The sequence below is a fragment of the Helianthus annuus genome, chromosome 12 (assembly GCF_002127325.2).
Source record: "Helianthus annuus cultivar XRQ/B chromosome 12, HanXRQr2.0-SUNRISE, whole genome shotgun sequence".
Classification (NCBI taxonomy): Eukaryota; Viridiplantae; Streptophyta; class Magnoliopsida; order Asterales; family Asteraceae; genus Helianthus; species Helianthus annuus.
The window spans coordinates 5,458,308-5,482,746 of NC_035444.2; the positions used below are offsets into that span (position 1 = coordinate 5,458,308).

Sequence of the window (24,439 nt, forward strand, 5' to 3'; positions counted from 1 at the left end):
TAATTTATTTGCTACCAACATTAGCTACAGAAATGACATTTGCGACGATTTTAGCTACCAAACTAAACGTCGCTATTTTACCAAGGGATTTTGCTACAAAAATTATCGCTACGCATTTTGCTATGGATATTTAGCTATGGTTTTCTTGCTACGTATTCTTGCTACGATTTTTGCTATGGATTTTTAGCTATGATTTTCGTTATGGGTTTTTAGCTACGATTTTCACTACATAATTTTAGGTAGTGTTTTTGCTATTGATTCTAACAACGATTTTTGCTATGAATTTTTAGCTACAATTTTTGGTACGGACTTTTAAGTACGATTTTGCTATGAAACTTTGCTACGCTTATCGCTACAGATTTGATTACAATATTTGCTATGAATATAGTTACTAGTGTTTTAGTTTTAAAAAGGTATATTCCTCATAATAAGAAAAATTCATGTAAACAACAAACTTTAATCCCCAAAAAATATATAATTCAGATAATTATATTATATATCTGAATATAACAACATATTCAATTCAATTCAAATTCATTCATTCATTCAATTCATTCAATTCAAATATAATACAAAGATAAAAATTATCTAACAGTAATAGAATTAAGTAACTAATGCTAAGGGAAATTAAATGAGTTTTCTTCCTATTTTCATAAGTCATCAGCATGACATCCTCTCAAAACTGTATCCCAGAGTCTCTCAATCTCTAACTACCATCCCGACTCTTCGTATATCCTTATCATCTGTAACCGTGAAGATGGGCCAGTTAAGCTCATATTGTCACGAACGGTGGAGTTTTTTGTATTACATCTGAAGTCTGAACCGATTATCATCCTCTGATTCATCACCACTGCGGAAAACAACATCAATAACCTGTAACATTCATTCCAAAAAAAATTACTTGAAACATTTGCGTTTGAAATAAAAGTTAGGAAATTTCTTTCCCAGAACCACCAATTTAAGACCATGACAGACTTGCAACAAGTTGTACAAAAAAAACTAAATTAAATAAAAATTTAAGAGGAATATATATATGAAGCAAAACTGTTAGTTAGAAACATACAAACCCAACAACAAAATCGAGGGTGTAAAGGTGATCTTAAAACGATCTGAGGCTATCAACCGCACAGAATAGACAGGTATTGTACAGCTATTAGCGTTTGTCTGCAGCAGCTTGCTACAGTGGAGAACCGTCGCACACGTATGGAGGTATGTCAAAAAGGCTCGGTTTGGTCTCTTGTGCTAATTCTAGGCGGAATCGGGAAATTTATCAGTCACCGGAGAGTAATCACCGGAGAGTCGTCTGGTTAAAACATGGTGAGAGATTTTGAGAGAAAACAAAATGAACCATATCTAAAAAGAGAGATGATGTGCAGATTTACTTATGGGTCAAATTTAAGGTTGATTAGGGCGTGCCCGGCGATTTCGGTTGTAACTTCGACGGTTAAACACGAGTGGAATTGATTTACAGTAGGAAAGATCCCACGTTCTACGGTTAAACACCAATGGAATAAGCTCTACACGTTAGTTTTTTTAGATGTAACTAGTTTAATACCCGTCCGGTGGACGGGTTACGTTGATTATTATATAGTAACAACTTGAATGAATCTATGAACACAATTTTTTTTCCTTTGAAATCTAAAGGAAAAGATTATATGTTTATAAATTTCAATAAAAATATGTTTTGACGACCCGAACTATTTCAACATAAATCATATCGGCAACATAAATCATTTTGCTTAAATAAAAAAGAAAAGATAAATTAAATAAACATCCATTCATAATATTGAAAGCATGTAAACACCCATAAGTTTCCTCATATCAAATAATATAATATTGAACAAACATATCTTGTAAAAATAAACATAGTTCAAGTTGAGCTTGTTATTACCGTATCCGTTTGCTAGTTGAGTTGCTTTGCTAGAATTTCCAAGTTATTCCCACCAATATGAAGTACAATAGGATGCTGATCTAGAAAATGGCTAAAAGTCTATCCTGCTCATTCAAAAAGAGAATAAGAGAAAGGTCTTCACTCAACAATCATCTATAATCATAAGGCAACAATGGACCCGTTTACTTAAGTTTAGAAATAGGGTGAAATGTTAAATAGGATTATGCTTATCTCTGAAAGGAAAAATAAATAAAATAGTCTAAAAAAGAATGTTCATATGGGTGAAAGATTCAAAAGTCCACCAAAGTGTCATTTGAAATAAATAAAACCTACGATTCAATAAAATTAGATTATTGCTGAATTAATTTAGTTTTATGATCATATTTGGCACTATACCTATTTCTTAAATAAAAACAATGCAAAGAGCATGTTTGAGTCAAACCAACCCAACCCATTTCAGGATGTACAGAAGAAATGCCCATTTTAGCCCTAACATGTTTTGACATGTTGCTCGACCCGATCGACATAAACAAAGCAGTTGCTCTTGAATTCATGCCCGTTGTAACAACAGAAGCGAAGTACGAAAGCGTAATTCTACCGTTCCAGCTTTAGCTAGTATACGTTCATCACATGATGATTGCCCGTTCTTTTGCCCTTTCTCGTGCAATATCAAGTGAGTCAACTACCTTAAATTTGTCACCGCAAATGGGACACTGTTTAATCCGATCACCTGCAAAGTATGCATTTCTACACAGGGTCAGAGGTGTTTCAAGTTGAAAAAGGTAATCTTTTCTAGCTAAAAAAGATTCGGGTTGAAATGAATCATTATCTAAATCATGAATGAGTCTAATAGAGTCGGGTTTAAACGGGTCAATTCTTGAATAGGTCAAACAGGTTTGGGTTGAAACAGGTCAAATGGGCTCAAGTTGACAAGGGTCAAATGGATTTAGGTTACAACAGTTCATTTTGACAACACAAACAGGATCGAATTGGGAACAGATCAATTTCTAGTGGGTCAAATTGGGTGGGTTGAGCCAGGTCAAATGGATTTGGGTTAAAGCGGGTCAAACGGGTCGGGTTGGATGTGTAATTTTTATTATGGGTTGTAATAGACAAGAACCAAATAATTGTAGCTAAATTCACTTGTACTGGTATTGCCAGCCCAACATCATCAAACCTGCTTTCCAGCATCATGAAATAAAGCTCAGACCTAAAAATGTAAAGTTTAGCTTTTGAGCCATCAAATAAAGATGAATCTAATCAAAGTGCAAATGTTTTAAAGTCTGAGATTTTTAAAATAGTATTTTGCTGAATTAACTATTGTTTCTTTTACCAACATTTCCAAAGGCTTCACTACATACAACCACATCTCCCTTTTTAAGTGTGTCATTTTGCAAAAAAAATAAAGTAGCTACGGGTCCTTTTGATTGATGAGACCTGCTTCAATTACGATAACCTTTGCATTTCTATCGAGATTAGCCTTTAATTCTTGCAGCTAATAATCAAGAAAACTGAAGACAAATGTAGAACCTCCAAATAATATATACATATAAATGAAGTTAAACTTAAATACCTTTACACGAGCAACAACTCCGTTGCTCCTAAATCTTGAGCAAACTCCTTTATTGACTTGTATCTCAAGTAATTAAAGTTGTATATTATTAAAGATGTGCTACATACCTTAGATAAAATTTGACCCGCATAGTTGCGAAGCGGGCCAAATGGATTGAAAGTAACCCTCTCTTCTCCCCCAAGCAAAAAAAAGGTAAATAAATAATTTACATGCAATAGTCAGTAAATAACTTTACCTAGCTCGGCAACACGCATAGTGAGTTCTAACAAATCATCAACATTCTTGCTGGTAAGAGCACACAATTTTATTTTCAGTGACAATGATATGAATCATGTAAAGGATATTTTAAAAATAATAAAAAACTTAAGTGATCTTGCCCTGCACCTGAACCATAGGTACATCACCACCCCCAATCTTCTAGTTGACAACCATTATAAGAAAGCTCCTGCTTAACTTGCATTACTCGATCTAAAGCCCCTTCCTTATCTATCTACAGCTTTCAAATTATATAAGTGAATGTAAGAATTAGCAGAATATATAACCGACATCGTAAGTGGGAGAATTTGATTACACTTATCAATTATCATACCCTAGTAATAGCAAAAATTATTGGCACTCGGGCTGATTTGGCATGGCCTTAGTTGTTTGTGGACATATCACGTCATCTACAAACACTATGATAATTATGTTATCAGTAACCCTAGCTCCACGAGATCTCATTGCACCAGAAGCCTGCAAAACATTTTTTTAGCCTCTAATGGGTCATTCTGAAACATTGAGAATCACATGGATGAAAAAACTGAAAATAAATATTAACCTAAATTCAAATTCAAATATCCATGATCAAAGTAAATCATTACATATACAAAGGTAAGATGAGATGAGATGAGATAAGACCTGTGAATTGCACATGGCTTACCAAAGGGTGATTCGTCCAATCGACGTCACAGGCGAGCGACTTGATAAATCCACCAGAAGATTCAAATCTTTATTCAATGGCACATGTAGCCGTTGCTCCATTCATGATGTTGATATAAAAATCATAACAAAAAAATCAGTTTCATTGTTAAAGGATATATTGAATTTACAACAAACAAAATCACATATATGGATGGTTACCTGATAAATAGCTTATTTGATAGATGGTCCACGCTTCAACTCCTGTCTAACTTCATATAAGTGAGGTTTCCATTGTTAACAACAAAACAATATGATCAAAGTACAGAAGCTATGTTCGACAACGGAACTTGTAGACACCCTTGATTAACACACAACTTGTGTCGAATAGCAAGCTTCAGATGTTTTAATCGCTGGTCACTCACTAAAAAGGAAAACTTGAATGCAGTTACACCTAAAGTATAACAAATAGTAAATCTGCGTTGACAGAAATAGAAATTTCAGCAATAATTAAACCTGAATTGAGGAATCACCGAACTGCTAAGACGTTATGAAGATTATTTAATACCATTGTTAAGTAACATAATAAAAAAGAACCACGAAAATACAGGTCAGGCATAACTGACCTGTAACCTAATCATTCGGAATTTTTTAAATTACCCGAAACTTTATTCATCAAACTTCTGAGTGCCTATATTGAACAAAGACTACCTACTGTATACAAATTAACAAATTGCTAAATGTAAACACTAATAATTAAGAGAATACCGACTGCCTAAACTTGAGGAATTATGTATTTCAGACAAATTATGAAGTTCAGCATCCCGGCTTCTCTTAGAGCCTGTAGCATTTCAAAAAGCGCCTGTTCTTGTAGTGCCCACTTATTGTTCTTCATCATCCTAACCAAAAAACTTATTACAGTTAGTGGATTGAGCGATTAAATAACACCAAAAGATATAAAGTTCAAAATAATGAGTATACATTTACACTTTCAACATACTTGACTTTGGCAGAAAGACAGATATGGAAATCTAAACATCCATGAATGTGTATTGAGCAAATTAATAGAAAAGATTTGGGCATAATTAGGGCAAATTCGATTTAGGGCGGGAACGATTAGAACAGAAATATTTACCTTCAACACTTCCTTCGATTGATTCAGAGGAGAGGGATTCAGACAAAAGGGAGAGGTAGATGAAGACTGAGGGACCATTATCTGCTTTTGAAATCACGTCTTGAACTTTTAGAACGACGTTGATTGTACCGACGGCGACGGGTGAGGTGCATACGGCGTGTGAAGGAGAAGATGACCTCTAATCTCTCCACTTTTGCATGTTGTTTTGTGGAGATGGGGTGACAGTTTTATGGGTGAGGAGGAGACCTGAGACAACCAACGGGCGAACTGGAATTGTGAGCACTACCCTAGTTTTGTAGGAGGTTGAGTTGTGGAGATGATGGGCAGAAAAAAGTGGAAGTAACCGCCAGAGGGGAACCGTAAGAAACTGCCGTCAACTGCTACCATAGCAGTTATTATTGTGAGTTTAGAAGGTCAGGATTTGATTTCAGCAAGATCCAATGGTAGAGATTCATTTGAAAGGTAGTTAGACTTAATGGGAACCATAGATATATATAATTTGCTTCCACTTACACATAGGAAATTATTATTTTTAATCATATGAAATTATTATTTTTAATTTGATGTTTAAAATTACTTTTTTTTTTTCAAACTATAAAAATATTTTTGTAGTTCTGACATTTGGCAATGGATTTATTAAATTAGCTTAGAACCCCGTGTATTAAATAAGTTGAATAATTGTAATTTATATACTTAGTAATAAAAAATTATATCTTTGAAAATACGTAGGTGTTGCACTATTTAATAAACAAAATGTAATTGGTCAACACATACCGTCTATTAAGATATAGCTTTTAAAAAAATGAACTTTGAATAGTGTGGAGAAGGAGATGGGCTGGTGGGCCTTGGGCCGGACTTCGCCAACAAGGAATATTCAGTTTGTTTCCAACCATTAATGGTTGCAGAGGGTTGAGACGTTGGCACACAGTGATTGGTGTCACGTGGCTTGTCAATTGTCCTTGTTGTCGAGTTTATCACTAGCTGTGAGTGGAGATCATAGAGTATTGAATGGTGAACGCTGATTGGTTACTTGTCACTATCCTTTTGTACTTCTTGTCTCTGGAATGATTGATCATCGTGGGAGCTGTATGGGCAGAGCCTGGCGCACACTGATTGGTTACAACTCCTGCGGTCTGTTCCATCTTTACTTGTATTACTATTACGGTCACACCTCAACCGATGGCGGAAACATCGGGGCATGGCACTGAGCGAAACAGATTGTCCATGAGTATCCATAACAACTATTATTTACCAGATATTTAAACGTCACGTCCCATACCATAACATATCCAAATAAAATAGTTATTACAAATAATTGTCTCAAAAACAAACACTGTTCCGACAACTCAGATTTAGCGTGACATAACTAGACCCCTAGCTTGATTCACCAAAGCACAACATTCCTAGCATCTTAAGCACCTGTCACATACGTTAAAATAGAGGTCAATACACATAGTGTAAAGGTGAGCATACAAGTTTAATAGTATAATAGAGTTCGAAATCGTTTACGCATAACCAGCATGTAACATGTAGCAAGGTGAAGCATGTAGGTTATCGACAATGAAATAGGCACAGACGTGACTGCGAGTTGTAGAATGCGCAACACATATCCCCACTAGGACACGTGAAGTAAAGCCCTTAACAACCCCTGTCCACGACAGGTGCTGAGTCCAAACTATAGTACTATCGTTGCTAAGATGTCAGGCAACAATCACTGTGTAAACATAACGTACAAGCATTCATCGAATAACACGTAACATGCAATAACGGTCAGCGTATAAATAGTGTTTGCGTTGTGTATCGATTGTGATTTGAATAAGTAACGTATGTAACACCCAAAAGTGCGTAAAGCAAAAAGGGTTCGAGTATACTCACAGATAGCGTTTAAGTAAATAAACACTCTCTTGGATTGAAGGGAGCGCTGAGAGATTAGCCTGAACAGTTAATGATAGCATAAGAGAAGATCGGCGCGTTAAACGGTGAAAAAGAACCAAATGACGAATGGTAATCCGATCGGATGGCAATCCGAACGGATGGTCATTCGATCGGATGGCAATCCGTTCGGATAGTCATCCGATCGGATGGCCATTCGTTCGGATTGACAACCGTTTGGGATGGATGTATTTGTGTATGATGGCTTTGAAGTTTTCGTTGTAGCATTTTGAAAACAGAGAAGTATCTCTACCCTTCAGGTCGATCGATCGAATGGTCGTTCAATCGGATAGCGATCCGATTGGCGAGACATTTCTAATGAGAACAAGTTCACAGTAGGATGGTCATTCGATCGGATGGTCTTCCGATCGGCTGGCAATCTGTTAAAAGCTGTTGATCTTTGAAAGTTACTAAAAAGTTCAAGTGTTGGAGATCCAAACATCAACCGATCCGATTGTCGTTCGTCGGATGGCAATCCGATCAGACGGCAATCCGTCCAACGGTCTGATCATTTTTCAACTTGGAATTTTGTTAAGTTTTGGTAGTTTTTGCGGTTTGATCGAGACAGTATGACAACATGTTTAAACAACGGAAACTCGTCAAGTTTAAGTCCTCCGACCAAAGTGGGAATCACCCTAGTCCGATCAGTTTACTCTTCATGACGGTGGTTCATGTTCAACCCGAAATCAGTTGTCTCTTTGATAGGAATCAGATCTCGACCGACACTTCACTAGAAACGAGTAGAAGGCCTGACGAGTTCCGACTTTATCGGTCTTGAGTGTAATGAGTGTAAAAGAGTTGAAAGAAAGTTGTGAAACCATCTTTCAATCCTTTTAACCATCGTCTGTGTTTAAACATATGGAAATACTTTATATCTGAGTTATTCTTGGTGGAATGAAGCCAAATCTTGAAGTTCATAAGAACTCCATGATGACATCATCCTTGAACACCTCAAATCCGCTGATTTCAGGGTTAAAAGTTAAGATTCAAAGGAGAAAATGATGAAGAACTGTGTGTAGATCATAGATGTACAAGATTTGGGTTGAAAACTTACAAAAATCGCGAGAAATCGAGAGAAAAGTGAGCTTGAGCATGCTGATCGAACGAGAGAGCTGTCACATCACTGTTGGTGATGTGACAGGAGTATTTATAGGTTGCCAAAAGAGGAAAGTGGCGCAGGTGTGCAGATCGGATGGTAAACCGATCGGATGGCCATCCGATCGGATGGTCATCCGTACGGATGACCATCCGATCGAATGGTCATTCGATCGATTGGCTCCGGCGAGTTGCGTTTTGATGTTTCGTTTCGTGCGTTGAGTTTTGCGATGCGTTGCGAGCAAGCGATGCGATAGATTTAATTAATAGTCACACAAATACTATATCTAACATACAATCATCATAATTAACTAGCGTTTAGCGTTTGCGATTAAATTGCGTTGCGATAGAGTTGCGATTGCGTTTCGATTAACCACCACCAAAAAATAAGTAAACATGCACAAGTAACACATAGGTAGCATACACACGTAAAACAATATACAGAACCTATAATTCAAGTTGCGAATGCGATTGCGGTGCGATTAGCGATAAAGCGATAAACATCGGTTAAACCTCGATTATTAATAGATACTCCACCTAATACAACTAAAGCAAATAAAATACAGGATTTGATTACAAGTCAAGGAAGTTAAATCAATAGTTAAGCAAAGAGTGGCAGATCGCAATTAGCAATCTTTTCTTCCTTTGACTTTGACTTTGACTTGTACTTTGACTTCCAAAACACGGGTTGTTACAATTACTGCATCACGTGCACATACGCGGGCTTGCGCATTGGCTCTTGTGATAGCTGAGTGTTGTGTTGCTAAGTTTGGGTATGGTCTTTTGTGGGCATGGTTTGTAAGGCTTTGCGCGGAATTTAGAACCACACCCTATCATGAGCTATATAAGCTTTTAAGAGTTATGGCATCTGTTAATATGACATTATTAACCTTATTGTATCATATTAAGCTTTATTGTTTAAGATTTTATTAAGTTAGTTTTAACTACTTCTAAATATGTTCTTTTTTTCATTTTGTTATGACTATTATTATTTTTTAAGTAATTATTTTATTTATTTTTCTTCCACTTTTGATATGAAATTTATTAACATATTAAATTAAAGATTTGTTTTCATAAGGTTGCTATGGATTTTACTAAGATATTTATTAAGTGATTTAATATATTTTTCTCGATTTTGCTACGAAATTTGCTACATATTTTATTCACTTATTTCTAATTATTTCTGAATATTATTGTTAGAATTTTGCTACGGACATTACTATGAACTTTATTAAGTTGTTTATTAAATATTTATTTTTGCTACGAATGTTTCCTCGCAAGAGAATAGACGTAGATAAACCGTAGCAAATATCTTTGTAGCATTATTTTGCTAAGGATTATGCTACCAATTTTATTAAGTTTCTTATTAAAAGAAATATTTTTTAATTTTACAACCGACTTTTGCTATGCATGGTTTTTGCAATGGAATATCGTAGCTAGATCATAGCAAATATTTTCATAGCAAAAATTTGCTACGGATTTTGCTATGAAATTTTTTTGCAACGGAAAATCCGTAGCTAAATCGTAGCTAAATATGTTCATAGCGAATCCATAGCTAACCCGTAGCAAAGTTGCGACGGATTTTTTTCCGTAGCGAAACTCCGTAGCTAAAGCATGTTTGTGTAGTAGATGGAGGGTCATGGTGGTCATGAGGGTCATGACCACACCCTATAGCCTAAGTAGCTTTGCTATTTATAGGATTTTTACTGGGTATGATTGATTGATTGATATCTCTCTCTCTCTCTCTCTCTCTCTCTCTCTCTCTCCTCTTTCCTCTCATCGGTGACTATACACCAAATAATGATCAACTCCCCGCTCACCGATTTGTGCCCGGCATTAATCACCGCTCGTGATTCCACATCCCCGAAGGGTTCCCCGCAATCACTCCGACCCCCTAATGATTTACCAAATTATAAGTAGATCTTTCACGAGATTGGAGATAAGGAATCTTAAATTTATTTTCTGTGTTTTGAAACATGTAGTGATGACAAACAAATGTCATGTGCATCAGTGCATCCATATCGCGAAATGGTCCCTCCTTCATTCCTTACCGCTAAACCATTTATATTTTTTTTATTTATTTCTTTTTAACTTTCACTATGTCTACTTGTACATTTTCAAGGTTCAGAATGAATAATCACCACATCCACATCAGCAAGCAGCATGTTATTATACTACATATATACATTTATAGAGGAGACAGCTATCGTTTTGAGCATTTTTAGCTGTCGTCTCGGACCGATTTGGAATAAATCTCTCTTTAATATGAGTTTAACTTTTTTAAATCAATCACATGTGGCTATTAAGACTTAATCCTTAAAATAATAATGTACTTTTGTTCCTATCAGGCTAGACGGTATGGTTACCGTCGCCCATCCGTCCTCCCTCGGCGACGGTCGTCCCCCCATCCCGCCTGCACCGTCTTCATCCCGTCCCCGTCCTCTCCGTCGGGTTATTGACGTTCGAGACGAACCAAATGGTGGGCCCCCTTCGCTGATTATGACCATTAAATAAAAAAAATAGGTTAATGAAAATAGCTCAGACCTGGATGAATCTGTGAAGGTGATGGGTGGGAGTTTTGGGTTGATGAAGGTGTTTGTGTTTAGGGTTTGAAGAGAAGCAGTGGTGAGTGGTGGTTGTGAGGAGGAGGATGAAGATGCTGAGGGGTAGAATGGTAGAGAGATGATTTGGGGGTAGACTGGTAGAGAGATGATGAGATGATTTTGGTTTGGGCATTTTTTTTTTCTAAATAAGAAAAGGTTTTCTTGTAAACTGTGGGTTTATGTGGTTTTGTACTACTTTTCAACCTATGGTTTTGTGGTTAAGAATAGTAGAATACATCTGTTCAAACGATTAAACATTAAAATATATGAGATTTGGGCTAAACTTGAGTATATTTTGTAGAAATTTGAATTCATTTTGAAAATTTTCTTTTCTAGAAAAACAAAAATGTATATTTCTAAGTACTTAATGGTAAAATATTGGCTCTATTTTTTATATTTTTAATTTTATGTTTTTTTTCTTTAAGTTTATGTTTTTTTAGTTTATGTAATGTATTTTAATATTAATGAAAATATTTTTGTTAGTTTATTTGTAAATGTTAAAAAAAGTAGAAGATTAAAAAAATAAAAAACATAAAAGTGGTTGGGAGGACTATGACTAGGACCATCCTCCATACCCTCTAGTTTTGTGGGATGGACCATCCTTAGGAGGACTATGACGTGGCGCCTACGTGGCGGATCATCCTCCCTTGGAGGACCATCACCATACCCTCTAGCCTCAGACAGGTTTGATATAAGTTTTGGGTTTGGAATCTTATTATTATTTGTTTTTAATTTAATGTACACCTAATTAATAGTTTCTTAAATAATTAGAACTTATTTAAGTTCTCTAATCAACAATTATAATATAGTAGAGGCATTCTTATCTTATTTCTCCAATAAGTTTCCCAAAGTTATAGGTTTTTTTTTTTTTTTTTTAAATAACTATATTAAATAGTATGTAGTGAAATTGTAAATTACAATATCCAATAAGTTTTCCAAAGTTATTGTTTTTTTTTTTTTTTTTTTTTTTTGAAAATAACTATATTAAATAGTATGTAGTGAAAAATATAAAATACAATATTCATTAATGTACGATGCGTACGATAGAAAATTATAACGTGCGTTGTTTTTTATAACATGCGTGATTAGGGTTTACCTCATGTGTGATTTCTGATTTTGTTCATGCATGATTATGTGTTTTTGTTCATGCGTATTAGGGTTTGATTTTTATAATATATGTGATTTAATATCGTACGCATCGCACGTTAAAGAATATTATACGTTAATCTTCCCCTATGTAACCATATCTTATTTTTCCAATGTGTCTTTTATATAAGAAAATACAGTTCTAAGAACCCAAATCAAGGATATATATAATATCTCATTCAAAATATATAAATCAGTTATATGTGAGAGACACACGAAAAGAAATGTGACTGAACAATAAGAGAACAAAATTGCGTATGTGATTCTTCAAGCACCAAACTCCAAACACTATGAACATCGTCTTCTCTCGATAATTGACCCATGCACTCTAGCTAGAAATTCAGGTTGGTTGGTTTGTTTTTTCTTAATTTTTAGGTTGCTTTATATAGCACTTCATTAATACAATACATGTTCATTGAAACTCAAGAATCGGTTCTAAGATTATTGATTGATAGATGCTAAATACTCAACTTTTGGGTATATAGGAGTTGGGTTGCATGGCGGACCCATGGTTTTTTTTCAATGGGGTCCATTTTTTTCGATGTTCAAAATTTTCATAACAAAACGTTAAAATTTTCGGATCGGTCCTTGTTCGGGTCGGGTCATAGCGAGGTTTGAACTAGATTTAAAAAAAGGAAAAACAAGCTATACAAGGATTGAATCGATAACCTTTTGTTGGTAAAGAGAGGGATTTACCACTACACTAGGTTTCATTAATTTCTTTCTATGGTGTCCACCTAATTGTATTTATGGGGTTCTTATACAATTTAATATACCGAATCTACTAATTTTTTTAAAAAACATTAGGGTCCGTACCCCGACCCACTCTATGTGGGTCCGCCCCTGGTTGCATGCAATGTTGCCGGCTATGCTATATTATGATAAAACTTTTTGGAGTTTAAGTAATACAATCACTACAAGAAATCAGACCTATAGCGACGACCCAAAAAACACTTTTCACGACGAAATTCCGTGCCTGTAACCTATTGCGACCAAAAATAGTCGCAAGAGGGTTGTTGCTATTGATCCGTCGTAACTGGCTGATATTTTCGTCGCTACACAGGCGTCGCTATAGATTGACTTATTGCGACGATTTTTAGTCTCTATAGGGTTTTTTACAATTTCCTGCAATTTATAGGTGACTAATAGGACAAATCCCCTGCTAGTCATACCCTATATTAATAAAAGATTTTGTTGAACGATCAAAAAAAAAAAAAATAGGACAAATCAAATTGGCAAACACACTAAATTAAAGCCATGGATCTACTTCATACAGAGTAACTAATTGCTGCGTATCTGCAGCCGCTGCTGCTGCGTTTCTGCAGCCGCAATGATAATCAAAACGCACTAATAGGACAAATCAAATTCGCAAACACACCAAATTAAAGCCATGGATCTACTTCATACAGAGTAACTAATTCACAGTGGACCCTTACATATTTAAAGTCAAACACATACAATCCAACACTAATAAAGTCAAATCCCCTTATAAACCAAACCGAATTGATTTTAAAAACAAATTAACACATCAATCCAACCTCATGCAAAACAAATCATCTCAATAGTTAAAAGATAATTTGGTACTTACCAATTTCGTGACCCCAGTAACTGATTTTAAACCTATTGACCTTGTTCCTCAACTAATTTCTCCACCAATTTCCTGACGTGAGCTAGAAACCTGAATAAATTAAGCTTAGTAACCAAATTCCTCCACACACACAAACGAAAAGAAGACCTAAAAAACTTACCAAGTCGATGAGTTGGACACCAGAGGTCGCTCTAGTTAGAGGGCATGTTCACTGGTTAACGGAGTGGAGAAGAAAGAGGGGTTCGCCGATCGACGGGGTGGAGATGAAAGATGGGTTCACCGGTAGAGAGGGTGGAGAAGAAAGACGGGTCTGTGGAGTTCGCCGGTCGCCGGACATCTACATTCCCCGTAGGGTTTTGAGGCTTAATGGAGGGAACAAAGAACTCCTGGGGTTTTGTTGTTTGGTAGAATAAAACAAAGAATGAAAAAAACCCTATTGAGGCTAGTTTTAGTTGCAATAGATGTTGTTAATAAAAATATAAATAATTAAATAAAACATGTTGGGACAACTGTTCGTTGCCATAGCTAGAAACCAAAAAAAAAAAAAAAAAAGTCTATTTTCCTTTTTATTTTCCTTACCATATAGGATTAAAAAAAGAAAATAATTTTTTTTCTCTATCCAAACGACATTTAGTCGCTATTGAGTTTTCATAAAATTTGTACAATTTTTCCAGGAGCGCCATAGTTCCCTCCATCCCGCTAAAAACCTATAGTAACTAAATTTAGTCGGGATAGGATATGAAAAACAAAGGTTTTTGAAACACTTGTAGAAACTAAATTTAGTCGCAGTAGGTGGCCTGTTGCGCCGAAAAATTTCGTCGCTAAAGGTGCGGTCGCTAAAACCTATTTTTCTTGTAGTGAATTTTTAAAACGTGTAGCATAATCTTTTAAAATAAATTGTTGGTTTTTAAATCAACTACTTCTCATGATTTTAAACGGGTATAATTTTTTTCATACGTTAATATTTAAAAAATGAATATTGGAATTAAATAACCACAAGTTTCATCAATTGGCCGATAGCACTCCCAACTTTCGATTTATACCACACCACTTTCAACTTTCAACTTATTGGCCGATAACATTGCCAAAGTAACTGAACCCTTACCTAGTTAGTTTTTTCTGATATGACACTTGTGTGTTGACGTGACATTTGAAGTGGAACTTTTCGCTGACGTGGCATCTGACTTGCCTTTTGATGACGTGACAACTTACGTGGTTTTTTGATGACGTGGCAACTGATGTAGCACTATTTGTTGACATGGCATCTGATGTCAGCAAACTGTGTTAGTTTTGGAGTGCCATCGTCCAATAAGTTGAAAGTTGGGAGCGGTGTGGTATAAAGCAAAAGTTAGAATTGGTAAAAGTTTGGGTTATAAAAATTCAATATCCTTTAAAAAACTACATCATAAAAACGATCATCTTATTCTCTTTAATTTGAGTATGGTTTTGCCATAGTTATTTTGATATATTTATCTAATAAAATCTATGAATCGAAAACAAAAAGTAAATTTTCTATGAATCGTTGTTCGAAAACAAAAAGTAAATGTTAGAAAAATATACAGTATTTGTGTGTGTGAATAAGAAAAGAGTTTCTAGTCTTGTGGTATTAAGATTTGTAATAAAAGTGTTACTATTTCTTAAGTGGTTGAAGGTTCTATTCATAAGCGAATAGTTATGTAAATTTACAAATAGCTAGTCATTTAAAAGAAAAGATTAAAAAAACCTATGATAATAAATAATAAACAATAATCTACGCCATGGGTAGGGGCACCCCCTACCGGGATATTTGTCGGACACGTGACATGAAGATACGGTACATAATCGAAGGGACAAAAGCCACGTCAGGCATGTTGTGCATTATTGAGCTTGACTTGCAACTTAATAAAACATTTATTTAATATCAGGAGAAATCATGAATATATAACTAAAGTATTGCACTTCAATTAAAAAAAAAAAAAAAACCCCTACTCCTTGTATCACCATATCATTCAATTAGGAACCAAGCCGGTAACTTTTGACATGAAACCAACCTAATATTAATTTAGTGGGTTTGGTTTTAGTATAAACAGGTTTGGTTTAGCTAGTTAGTTGAATATGTGAATCCGTTTTGCTAAACGGGTCGACTTTGGATCAACTCAACGAGTTCGTGGTCGAACGTTTAACCTATTTTCTTTCTTAGTATGTGTTTTGTGTCATAAATTAAATTGGTATTTCATGCCAAAATTTAAAACTTAGAAGTGGAATCGACATAAAGTTTGTAATTAAAAGTTAACTGTTTAAAACTTTTGTAATATTTTATATAAAAATGTAAATATCGAGTAGTATTAATAAGTGGAAAAGGTCCAAATATTAAAAAGATTTGGCTCAAATGAGTCGTGCCTGCGTTAACACACGGATATTCATGTCGTATTTAGGTTCTCTAACATGATTTTTGTTTTTGTGCTTGGGTTTGTCTTAGGTTGTTCCACCAACCCGCAAACATGACTTGGTTAGCATCGCTAATTTCAGTTATTATACTCTCGATTATAAGATACTAGTCAATAAAATCATAACTTCCTTAAGATTTTATCTCATTTTTATCATGTTTCGGGTCAAGTTTTTAGGTGTTTGTCTTTGAACAAATAAACCCATAACCGACCAATTTAAAGCATCTAGTTATGTCATGCTCTTGAAACTTTAAAATAAGAAGTAAAATTTAATATCTTTGTAACACTTTGAGTGAACGGGTGGCTGCGGGGTGAGCTTTCACCGTGCGGCAACACCGTTGTCGACCCTTCCCTAACCGCGCGGCAAGCTAGGGTGCGGGGAGTGTTCACCGCTTGTAGGGGAGAGGAGTGAAGAGGAGAGAGATGGGTGTATAGTGGGCCCCATTATTTTCCAACCAATCATATATTTTTTCTTTTTTGTTTTTTTTTTTAAATGGTTTGAGTGAAACCACCCTTGTGATTAAGGGCAAGAGGGGAGTTGGAGAGAGGTGTTGACATTGACAAATTTGATTGGCTCTGGTGAGAGTTTACCAGTCACGTATCGCTTTATTCGAATTCGAGTTTCAAATATTAATCGAATCGAATATGAACTCGGATAAAAAAATAAAAATTCAAAAAATTCGATTCGAATAATTTAAAAATTCATTATTTGATTCGATGAACACCACCCCTACACATATCGTATCGCTTTATGTCCGGAGGTGCCTTACTTTTAAGCAAAGGCGATCAAATGGGCCAATTACATGGGATTGGGTTGGTTTGGATTGGTCTTTGCCATTCCTCTTTTAAATTCTGTAAACTACTGATTTAAGAGTAAATAAAAATCATATAGAAAAAGAGGTTGTACGTATTTACATATTATTGTAGAAGACTGACTTATGTTATTTGGCCTTTTCATTTTTAACTTCAATTCATAATTAACCATAACCATCGCCTATAATAAACAGTGTATATATGCAACTATTCTCCAATAATTGTAAAACCAAAAAACATTAAATATCCATTAATTGTTCTTATATCCTTGCATCAACAAAACAAACCATGCATCAAACATTGATTAATTATATCTGATCCAAAAATAACGTGAAACACTAATCAAAACAATCGAAAATTAATTTCCTTAAGCATTCCAAACAAAGAGAGTTGTTGATCCTGATGGCGACTTCACCCATGGATTCATCAATCCTATCCCTGCATGATCAATACATTTCATTATAATTACCATAAGAATTATAATTAATTTCTTTAAAAAAATTAAATTAGTTTTACAATCTGAAAAAAAGGTAAATATAAAATCATATATATTTTCATATACAACATAGGAATTATAATTGATTTCTTTAAATAATAAAATTAATTTAACAATTTGAAAAAAGGTAAATATAAAATCATATATATTTTCATACACAACATTTTAAACTGACTACATTAAAATACATGTGTTATAATTTAACTACATGATTAATTACACTAAATTATAAGATTAAATTCATACAATCATAGTAAGTGTAAAGTTAACAATAAATTTGTCTTTTTTTAACTTTTATATTATTACTTCTACATGCAGATCTGATGAGTTCTGACCCAATGACAAAATATCACCCAACACCAATATTTTCACACACATATACAAACAAGTACACATAACTTTTGTAAATACATACACACACATATTACATATATACTGAAAAAGTAAGAACACATACACAAATTATTGATTATATTTTATGTGGATAGATTAGTAGATTGCCTAAATTTCATACATTAGTTAGAGTTAAAAGGTACTAAAACACAAAAATAAATGCATAAGAGAGAGATAGATAGAGAGAGAGGGGGGGGGGGGGAGAGAGAGATTATTAGTATTAGGGTTAGGGTTTGCATGAGTAAAGAAAGTTTACCTAAATGGGAACTTAAAAACTTAAATAGAACAAGTGTAACCAGGAGGTGGTGTTTTGCCACAAGTAATAAGCAACTGAAGAGCAAGTGGCAAGTATAAGTTGATATTCAAAAGCTTAAGCTTTATGGTTGTGCACAAGCAAACTGCAGCCTCAAGCTCCACTAAACCAGCAAGAACAGAACAACATTGGTTCACCACTGGATCACCCAACCCAATATGAACCAACCCACCTAAAAGATCCACACAAGCTCCAAGCTTTAGTGAGTCTATGGGGCAGGTGGGCGCAGGTGTTGGCACAAACGGTGGTGGTGGGCATGGTGTTCCTGGCTTCCCTCCTGATGGTGGGTTGAGTACAGGTGGGACAGTGATTGGTGGGGTTACCACAGGTGGAGTTACCACTGGTGGGAGGGTGATTGGTGGCTTGACAACCGGTGGGAGGGTGATTGGTGGCTTGACAACAGGTGGTTTGACAACAGGTGGTTTGACAACAGGTGGATGGGTGATTGGTGGTTTGACAACAGGTGGTTTGACATGAGGTGGTTTGACATGAGGTGGGTGGGTGGATGGTGGTTTACCGGTGGGTGGTTTAGGGGATTTTGGTGGTTTTCCGGTGGGTGGTTTTGGGTGATGGTGGTGGTGTGGTGGTGGTTTGTCTCCACAGGGAACACAGTCAAGAGCAATGGGAGTGGCAGTGGAAATGAAGAACATAGAGATGAGAAGAAGAGCAGTGAGTTGCTGCTTTGAGGACTCCATTTTCACTTGATGTGTATTGATGTGAAGTAGGAGTTATATAGAGGGAGTGTACTATTCTGTATTTGTTTTTGTTTTATTAATAAGTTTTTTTTTGTTTAATTTTGAATGATATATTAATTAAAAGTAGTGAGATTTTTCGGTTTGTAGCGGGTTTTAAGTCGGTATTGGTTCGGTGTATTAGAGTATTGGTATGATATCGGCGCTTAGTATAGCAACAGAAAAAGATATGCAAGATAAAAATCATGTGTTTTATATTGATAAAAAAAACTACAAAAAAATGAATAGTGGTACCAACACAATGTTGTTTGGCCGGTATCGGTTCGATTTGTTACTTACCATATCGACAATCACTATAACTTATATACCATCACGTCGAGACAACAATAAAAATGAATATGATACCGCTACCGGTGTTGTTCGAACGTTATTCATTCGGTTCTCACAGTAAAGAAAAAAATTCAGAATCAGCTATAGCTTGAATTATAGATAAAAATAAGCATCTCGCATATTATATTACTAAAATATGCCATGTCAAGAAAACCATTAAAAACGAACAAGATATTGGCGCTAAAGTTCTTCGAAAGGTATCAGTTCGTTTCTTATGGCAACGAACAAAAACAACCAACTATGTTTGACCCTTATCTTAGATAATTAAATATAAACACATTACAACATTTTATTAACATTATATTTGAAATTTATACGACGTTATATTATATTACGAAAATAACGAAAATAATAAACACATCATTTTATAAAGTAACAAAAAACTAAACTGTGATAAATCTTTGATAATATGTACGTTTGTGTTTCGATCGTTTGTACGTTACCATTCAAAGCTAGATTTTGAGTAAAATTTATATATTAAATGTAGATAAAAATAACGTCATAACGAAATATACTCGGACTTTTATAAGATTTCTTATATTAAAAATATAGGGTTGAGATCCTGTACATACAGTGCTAATTATAAGAACCGTAAGAACAGATCTGAACCATTGTTAATTTAAATCAAGGGTTGATATTGATTATAAATAAAACTCTTATAATTAAAAATTACTACTAACAAATTAGGGGTAATTTTGTAAAATTGCTAGTCATTTGACCATTTTCTATTAAATACAAATTCAACCAAGGTTTTTTAAACTAAAATAACTTTTATATACTTCATTATGTTTTTTAAAAATATATACCATAAAATCAAGTATTTTTTTATCTTTAATATGAGTACCATATTGCTATACCTTTTTGTATTTATAAAAGTGTTTTTTTAAAAAAAGTTAACAAAAGGTGTTTTATATTTGTGCTAATAAGGTGCTGATTATGTGTTAATTACAAAATAATACAAACAAACACCAAAAGTAGATATAATCAGCACATCTGGTGTGCTGATAATGGAGAACGATTGAAGATGTTGTGCTAATGTCGTTTATGTTGATAATGGAGAACGATTCGAAGACGATGTGCTGATAATGAAGAACGATTAATGATGTTGTGCTGATTATATTTTTTGTAATTATTTTTAATTAGTTATAAATAAATATGGTCAAAAAGTCTAAATTACCCCTAAACTAATTTTTTATTGATGGACACTTGTCAATTATGTATTGGTTCTTATGGTTCTTACAAACTTAAGTGTTTGTATTTGATCCCATTCCTAAAAATATATAAGCGAAAAACATAATATAGTCAAAGTAACTATAATAATAAAATATTACAATAATAAAACGAAAAAAAAGGAACTTTGATCCACTTAGCATTCTAATATTTAATTTTAATAAATAAAATGCTAGGCTACTTTTGAATTTACATCAAGATAGTTGGTAAACGAGCAACAAGCTGCGCCGCTATCCCTTTTTGAATAGCAAATTAACTAAGCCTTTTAAAAACTACGTCCATAGATCTCGGGGTCATAACATTACTATGCATGACTCTTTGAACTCGACTAAGTAGGTCCACAGCCTCTGGCGCCAGAAAACCAAAAGTATCAAAAGCAAATGGGATAAACACGTGTTGGTTGTATAATGTTTTATAAATATAGGTCAGAGCAAATTTCTATTTTACATGCACAAAATTGTTATATTAATCATGCATGTCTAGCATAATGCATTCGGTATAGCGGTGATATCAAAGTGTGTGAATAGTGCGTCTAATCAAAAGGTCGAAAATTCGATTCCTACGGTAGACAATAACTTAAAATTGAAAGTAAATTACGTTTAAAAAACCATGTCTAAAAGGAAGAAAAGTTTACTTAGGGGACAGGGGTGGTCCGTGATGGCACCCCCATCACTCATTGTTCCATGCATATAGCACACCGCCGCCACCACCTTCCACAACGCGTGAAAGAATCAACGCGTGGAAAACTTCACGCGTTATAAAACTTATTTAAATCTTGTACGTTGTGTATTAATACTTGTACGTTGTGATGTTTTTGGCCGGAAATTTGTTGGCTTCGCCGGAAAACTTGTTGGCTTCGCCGGAAAATTCGGTGCAAGTCGAAGAAGATGGATCTGGTGTTTTTGAAAACTTTGATTCCTTTTTAACACATTCAGTCCCTGTGGTTTATAGTTATTTACAAAACTTATTTAAATCTTATTTCTTTTAATTTCAACTTTTAAAACTGGCAGGTTTGGTCCTTTTCATAAAAAAATTGTTTCTTTTATAAACTTAGTAAGAATTTTTTTATAAACTTTATAAAAACAAAAAAATGGTTGTGAGTGATGGAATTCCATCACTAGTGATGACCACCGCCACTAAAAAAGGCTTGTGAGTGATAGAATAGTGGTTGAAGATATGACGGAACTTGATTGGATGTTTGTGAGTGATGGAATTCTATCACTTGTAACCACCCCCACTCCCCTTACAACACTCATGCTGTATCATTTTCATTGGATTGTATGTGCTTATCGGATGATTTGATTTTACATTTGGTCCAGCTAAAATGGTTACTAAGGTTGAATACAATTTTTTTGTATTATTTTTTTTTATTTTTCACTATTATTTTGGTAAATGATCTCTTTAATTATGCATTTGTAATCACGTTTTGACGCAAATGTTCGTTTATTTATAATTCTGTGTGTACGTTTAACATAGGTAATATATAATTCGGAAATCAACCAGCCAGACTATATAACAAAGAGTTTGATCATAAGATAATATAACTCGGTTGAGCAACTCATAATGCAACATGCTTTTAAGAAGGAACTAGCTCTGGTTTTACTTTTCACATAACCTGACCCCTCTGCTTTTACTTTTCATATAACCTGACCCAAGTCCCCAACACTATTACTCATAATACAAGACGCTTTGAAGAAAGTAAATATGTGCTTTTATTTGATATTTCTAAAGAATAACAATAACAATTATCTGTCTTATTTAAAAAGATTATCAACATTATCTCAATTAATAACAAGTTTCTGTGTAATACTTTAAAAAAGTAAATATTTATTAAAGAAAAGGCATGTTTTTCTTTTTAAGTTAAAGTATTTGAACAACTTTCCACATTGAACAAGTAAAAGGGATAACATACATATGAAATATATACATCATCAAGATTTTTGTAGGAAGTTTACCAAAGTTGTTGTAGCTATGATAAACTAAGGATCTTATTCCCCATCAGATTTAGGGGTTGTTTGTATTAGATTATGAGTCCACGGGTTTAGTTAGGTTTCTAGGAACCTAACTAAGCCCGTGGGCTCATAGTCTAATAGTTTGTTTACCTCTTAATGGGATTTTTAATAGTTAAGATCTTTTACTGTTCAGCACTTAATGGTTCAGACTGTTTGTTTCGCGAGCACATGTCTGAATGGTTCAGACATTTGCCTCTGAATGGTTAAGCATTATACTAAGTCCGAATGGTTAAGACCTCTAATCTGAATTGGTTAGACATTTGCCTCTGAACGATTAAGCATTATACTGTATCTTAATGGTTCAGACCATTTAATAGTTTAGCACTTGATGGTTTAGACCACTTAATAGTTCAGCACTTGAAGGTTCAGACCTCTTACTGGTTCAGCATTTAACAATTCAGAAGCTGCCAAATAGCCCCTTAGCCTCATATTGACCACTTTAACACTTCCTGTGCTTTTATTTTGGGTTATTGGATTTTAATAATCAAAAGTTTTACCAGTTTGTCGATAATAATCCTAACTTCAAAATTTACTGTGACAATCCCAACTTGTAAGATTTTGGTCCACATTGATCCTTTTGTAATTGGGTTATAACCCAATTAGTTCTTGATGACGTGGAAGTTGATGTGTAAAAATGAGTTGGTTGATTATGTAGATGATGACGTGGATATTGATGTGAAAAATAATAATTATATATATATATATATACACACTCACCATCTTCATCACCACCACTCCCCCACCTCACTACCACCATAAACCACTTCACTGCCACCAGAGAGAGAGAGATGGGGAATGGAAAGAGGGCTGGCTGGGTGATACACGACGGACCATGGAGGAGCCACGATGGCGGCAGATCGAGGGTTTTTGGGTTCAGATTTACACGACGGTGCAACCACCATATTGGTCGTAGTTATTGTGCGATGGTGGGGTTTTTTTATGGATTTCGACTAGATTAAGGGTTTTGGGTTCAGACTCATATGTTCAAACTCATTTTCCAGTCAGATCTGAAAGTATGGGTTCGTCTCCGGCAACCAAGAATGAATGGCAAGGGTCGAATCTAATAACTCTAGTGGTACACTCTGTTTAGCTCTTGTTGTTTTTGACGTGTCTAATGGTTAATCTGGTGGGTATGAAATTGAGATCAGTGGGTGTAGGTGGTGATAATAGGTAGGTGAAGGTGGCGATGTAAAGGATGACAATGGTGGTTAGCAGTTATGATGGTTGTGGTGGAGATGGCGGTGGTGTTTGTGGAGATGGCAGTGGTGGTGAGCGGTGTAGATGGCGGTGGTGGTAGTGGTAGCTAATGATGGTGGTGGTAGAGGTGCTAAGTCATTATCCACGTCAGCATATAATAAAGTTGTGTGCCACATCAGTGTCCACATAATCAACCAGCTCATTTTTAACACATTAGCGTCCACATCATCACACTACTACAAAATAGAGCTTTAGACGGGGTGAAATGGATTTTAAGACGGTGCTTTCAACACCGCCTTAAACTGCACTGGTTTAAAATCAAGTATTATTAGACGGTGTTCTATTTGAACACCAGCTTAAACTCATGTCTTTTTAGACGGTGTTCAGTTTGAACACCGGCTTAAACTTTGTGAACCCCGTCTTTTAATATCAAAACATTTATTAAATCAAATACTTTTAACACCGTCTTATAAACTTAGTGAACCCCGTCTTTTAATTCAAACACCGTCTTATAAACTGCTGAAAAAAATACATTTACTGAATTCATATTTTCCAAAAATACATTTGCTGGAAAAAGAAATACACCAAAAATACATTTGCTGGCAAAAAAAAAATAC

At 34.8% G+C, this 24,439-nt stretch overlaps 1 protein-coding gene and 1 long non-coding RNA gene across 12 annotated transcripts; both read right to left on the reverse strand.

Moving 5' to 3' along the window:
- Positions 1 to 517: 517 nt before the first annotated feature.
- Positions 518 to 14,296, reverse strand: LOC110893870. Of its 10 annotated transcripts, none has more exons than XR_004874382.1 (8): positions 14,021 to 14,296; positions 13,861 to 13,950; positions 4,584 to 5,260; positions 4,384 to 4,478; positions 4,054 to 4,196; positions 3,849 to 3,954; positions 1,892 to 3,749; positions 518 to 873 (listed from the first exon to the last, which is right to left on the reverse strand). It is a non-coding gene; the product is annotated as an uncharacterized LOC110893870 (long non-coding RNA). The 10 variants fall into 10 exon arrangements; XR_002566000.2 differs by lacking the exons at positions 13,861 to 13,950; positions 14,021 to 14,296 and adding an exon at positions 5,497 to 5,990 and having other exon boundaries at positions 1,892 to 2,621; positions 3,700 to 3,749; XR_002566001.2 differs by lacking the exons at positions 13,861 to 13,950; positions 14,021 to 14,296 and adding an exon at positions 5,497 to 5,990 and having other exon boundaries at positions 1,892 to 1,990; positions 2,288 to 3,749.
- Positions 14,297 to 17,317: 3,021 nt separating this feature from the next.
- Positions 17,318 to 19,028, reverse strand: LOC110892316 (36.4 kDa proline-rich protein). Of its 2 annotated transcripts, XM_035980742.1 has the most exons (3): positions 18,718 to 19,015; positions 18,245 to 18,672; positions 17,318 to 17,537 (listed from the first exon to the last, which is right to left on the reverse strand). In XM_035980742.1, exons 1-2 carry the CDS (start codon positions 18,994 to 18,996, stop codon positions 18,265 to 18,267), a joined length of 687 nt encoding a protein of 228 aa, XP_035836635.1. In that variant the 5' UTR covers positions 18,997 to 19,015; the 3' UTR covers positions 17,318 to 17,537; positions 18,245 to 18,264. The 2 variants fall into 2 exon arrangements, with proteins under 2 accessions (XP_035836635.1, XP_021995179.2); XM_022139487.2 differs by having other exon boundaries at positions 18,245 to 19,028.
- Positions 19,029 to 24,439: the final 5,411 nt, after the last annotated feature.

What these genes read in the sequence shown, in the direction of transcription:
- LOC110892316 (XM_022139487.2), bottom strand. Translation starts at nt 18,996, where the DNA reads ATGGAGTCCTCAAAGCAGCAACTCACTGCTCTTCTTCTCATCTCTATG.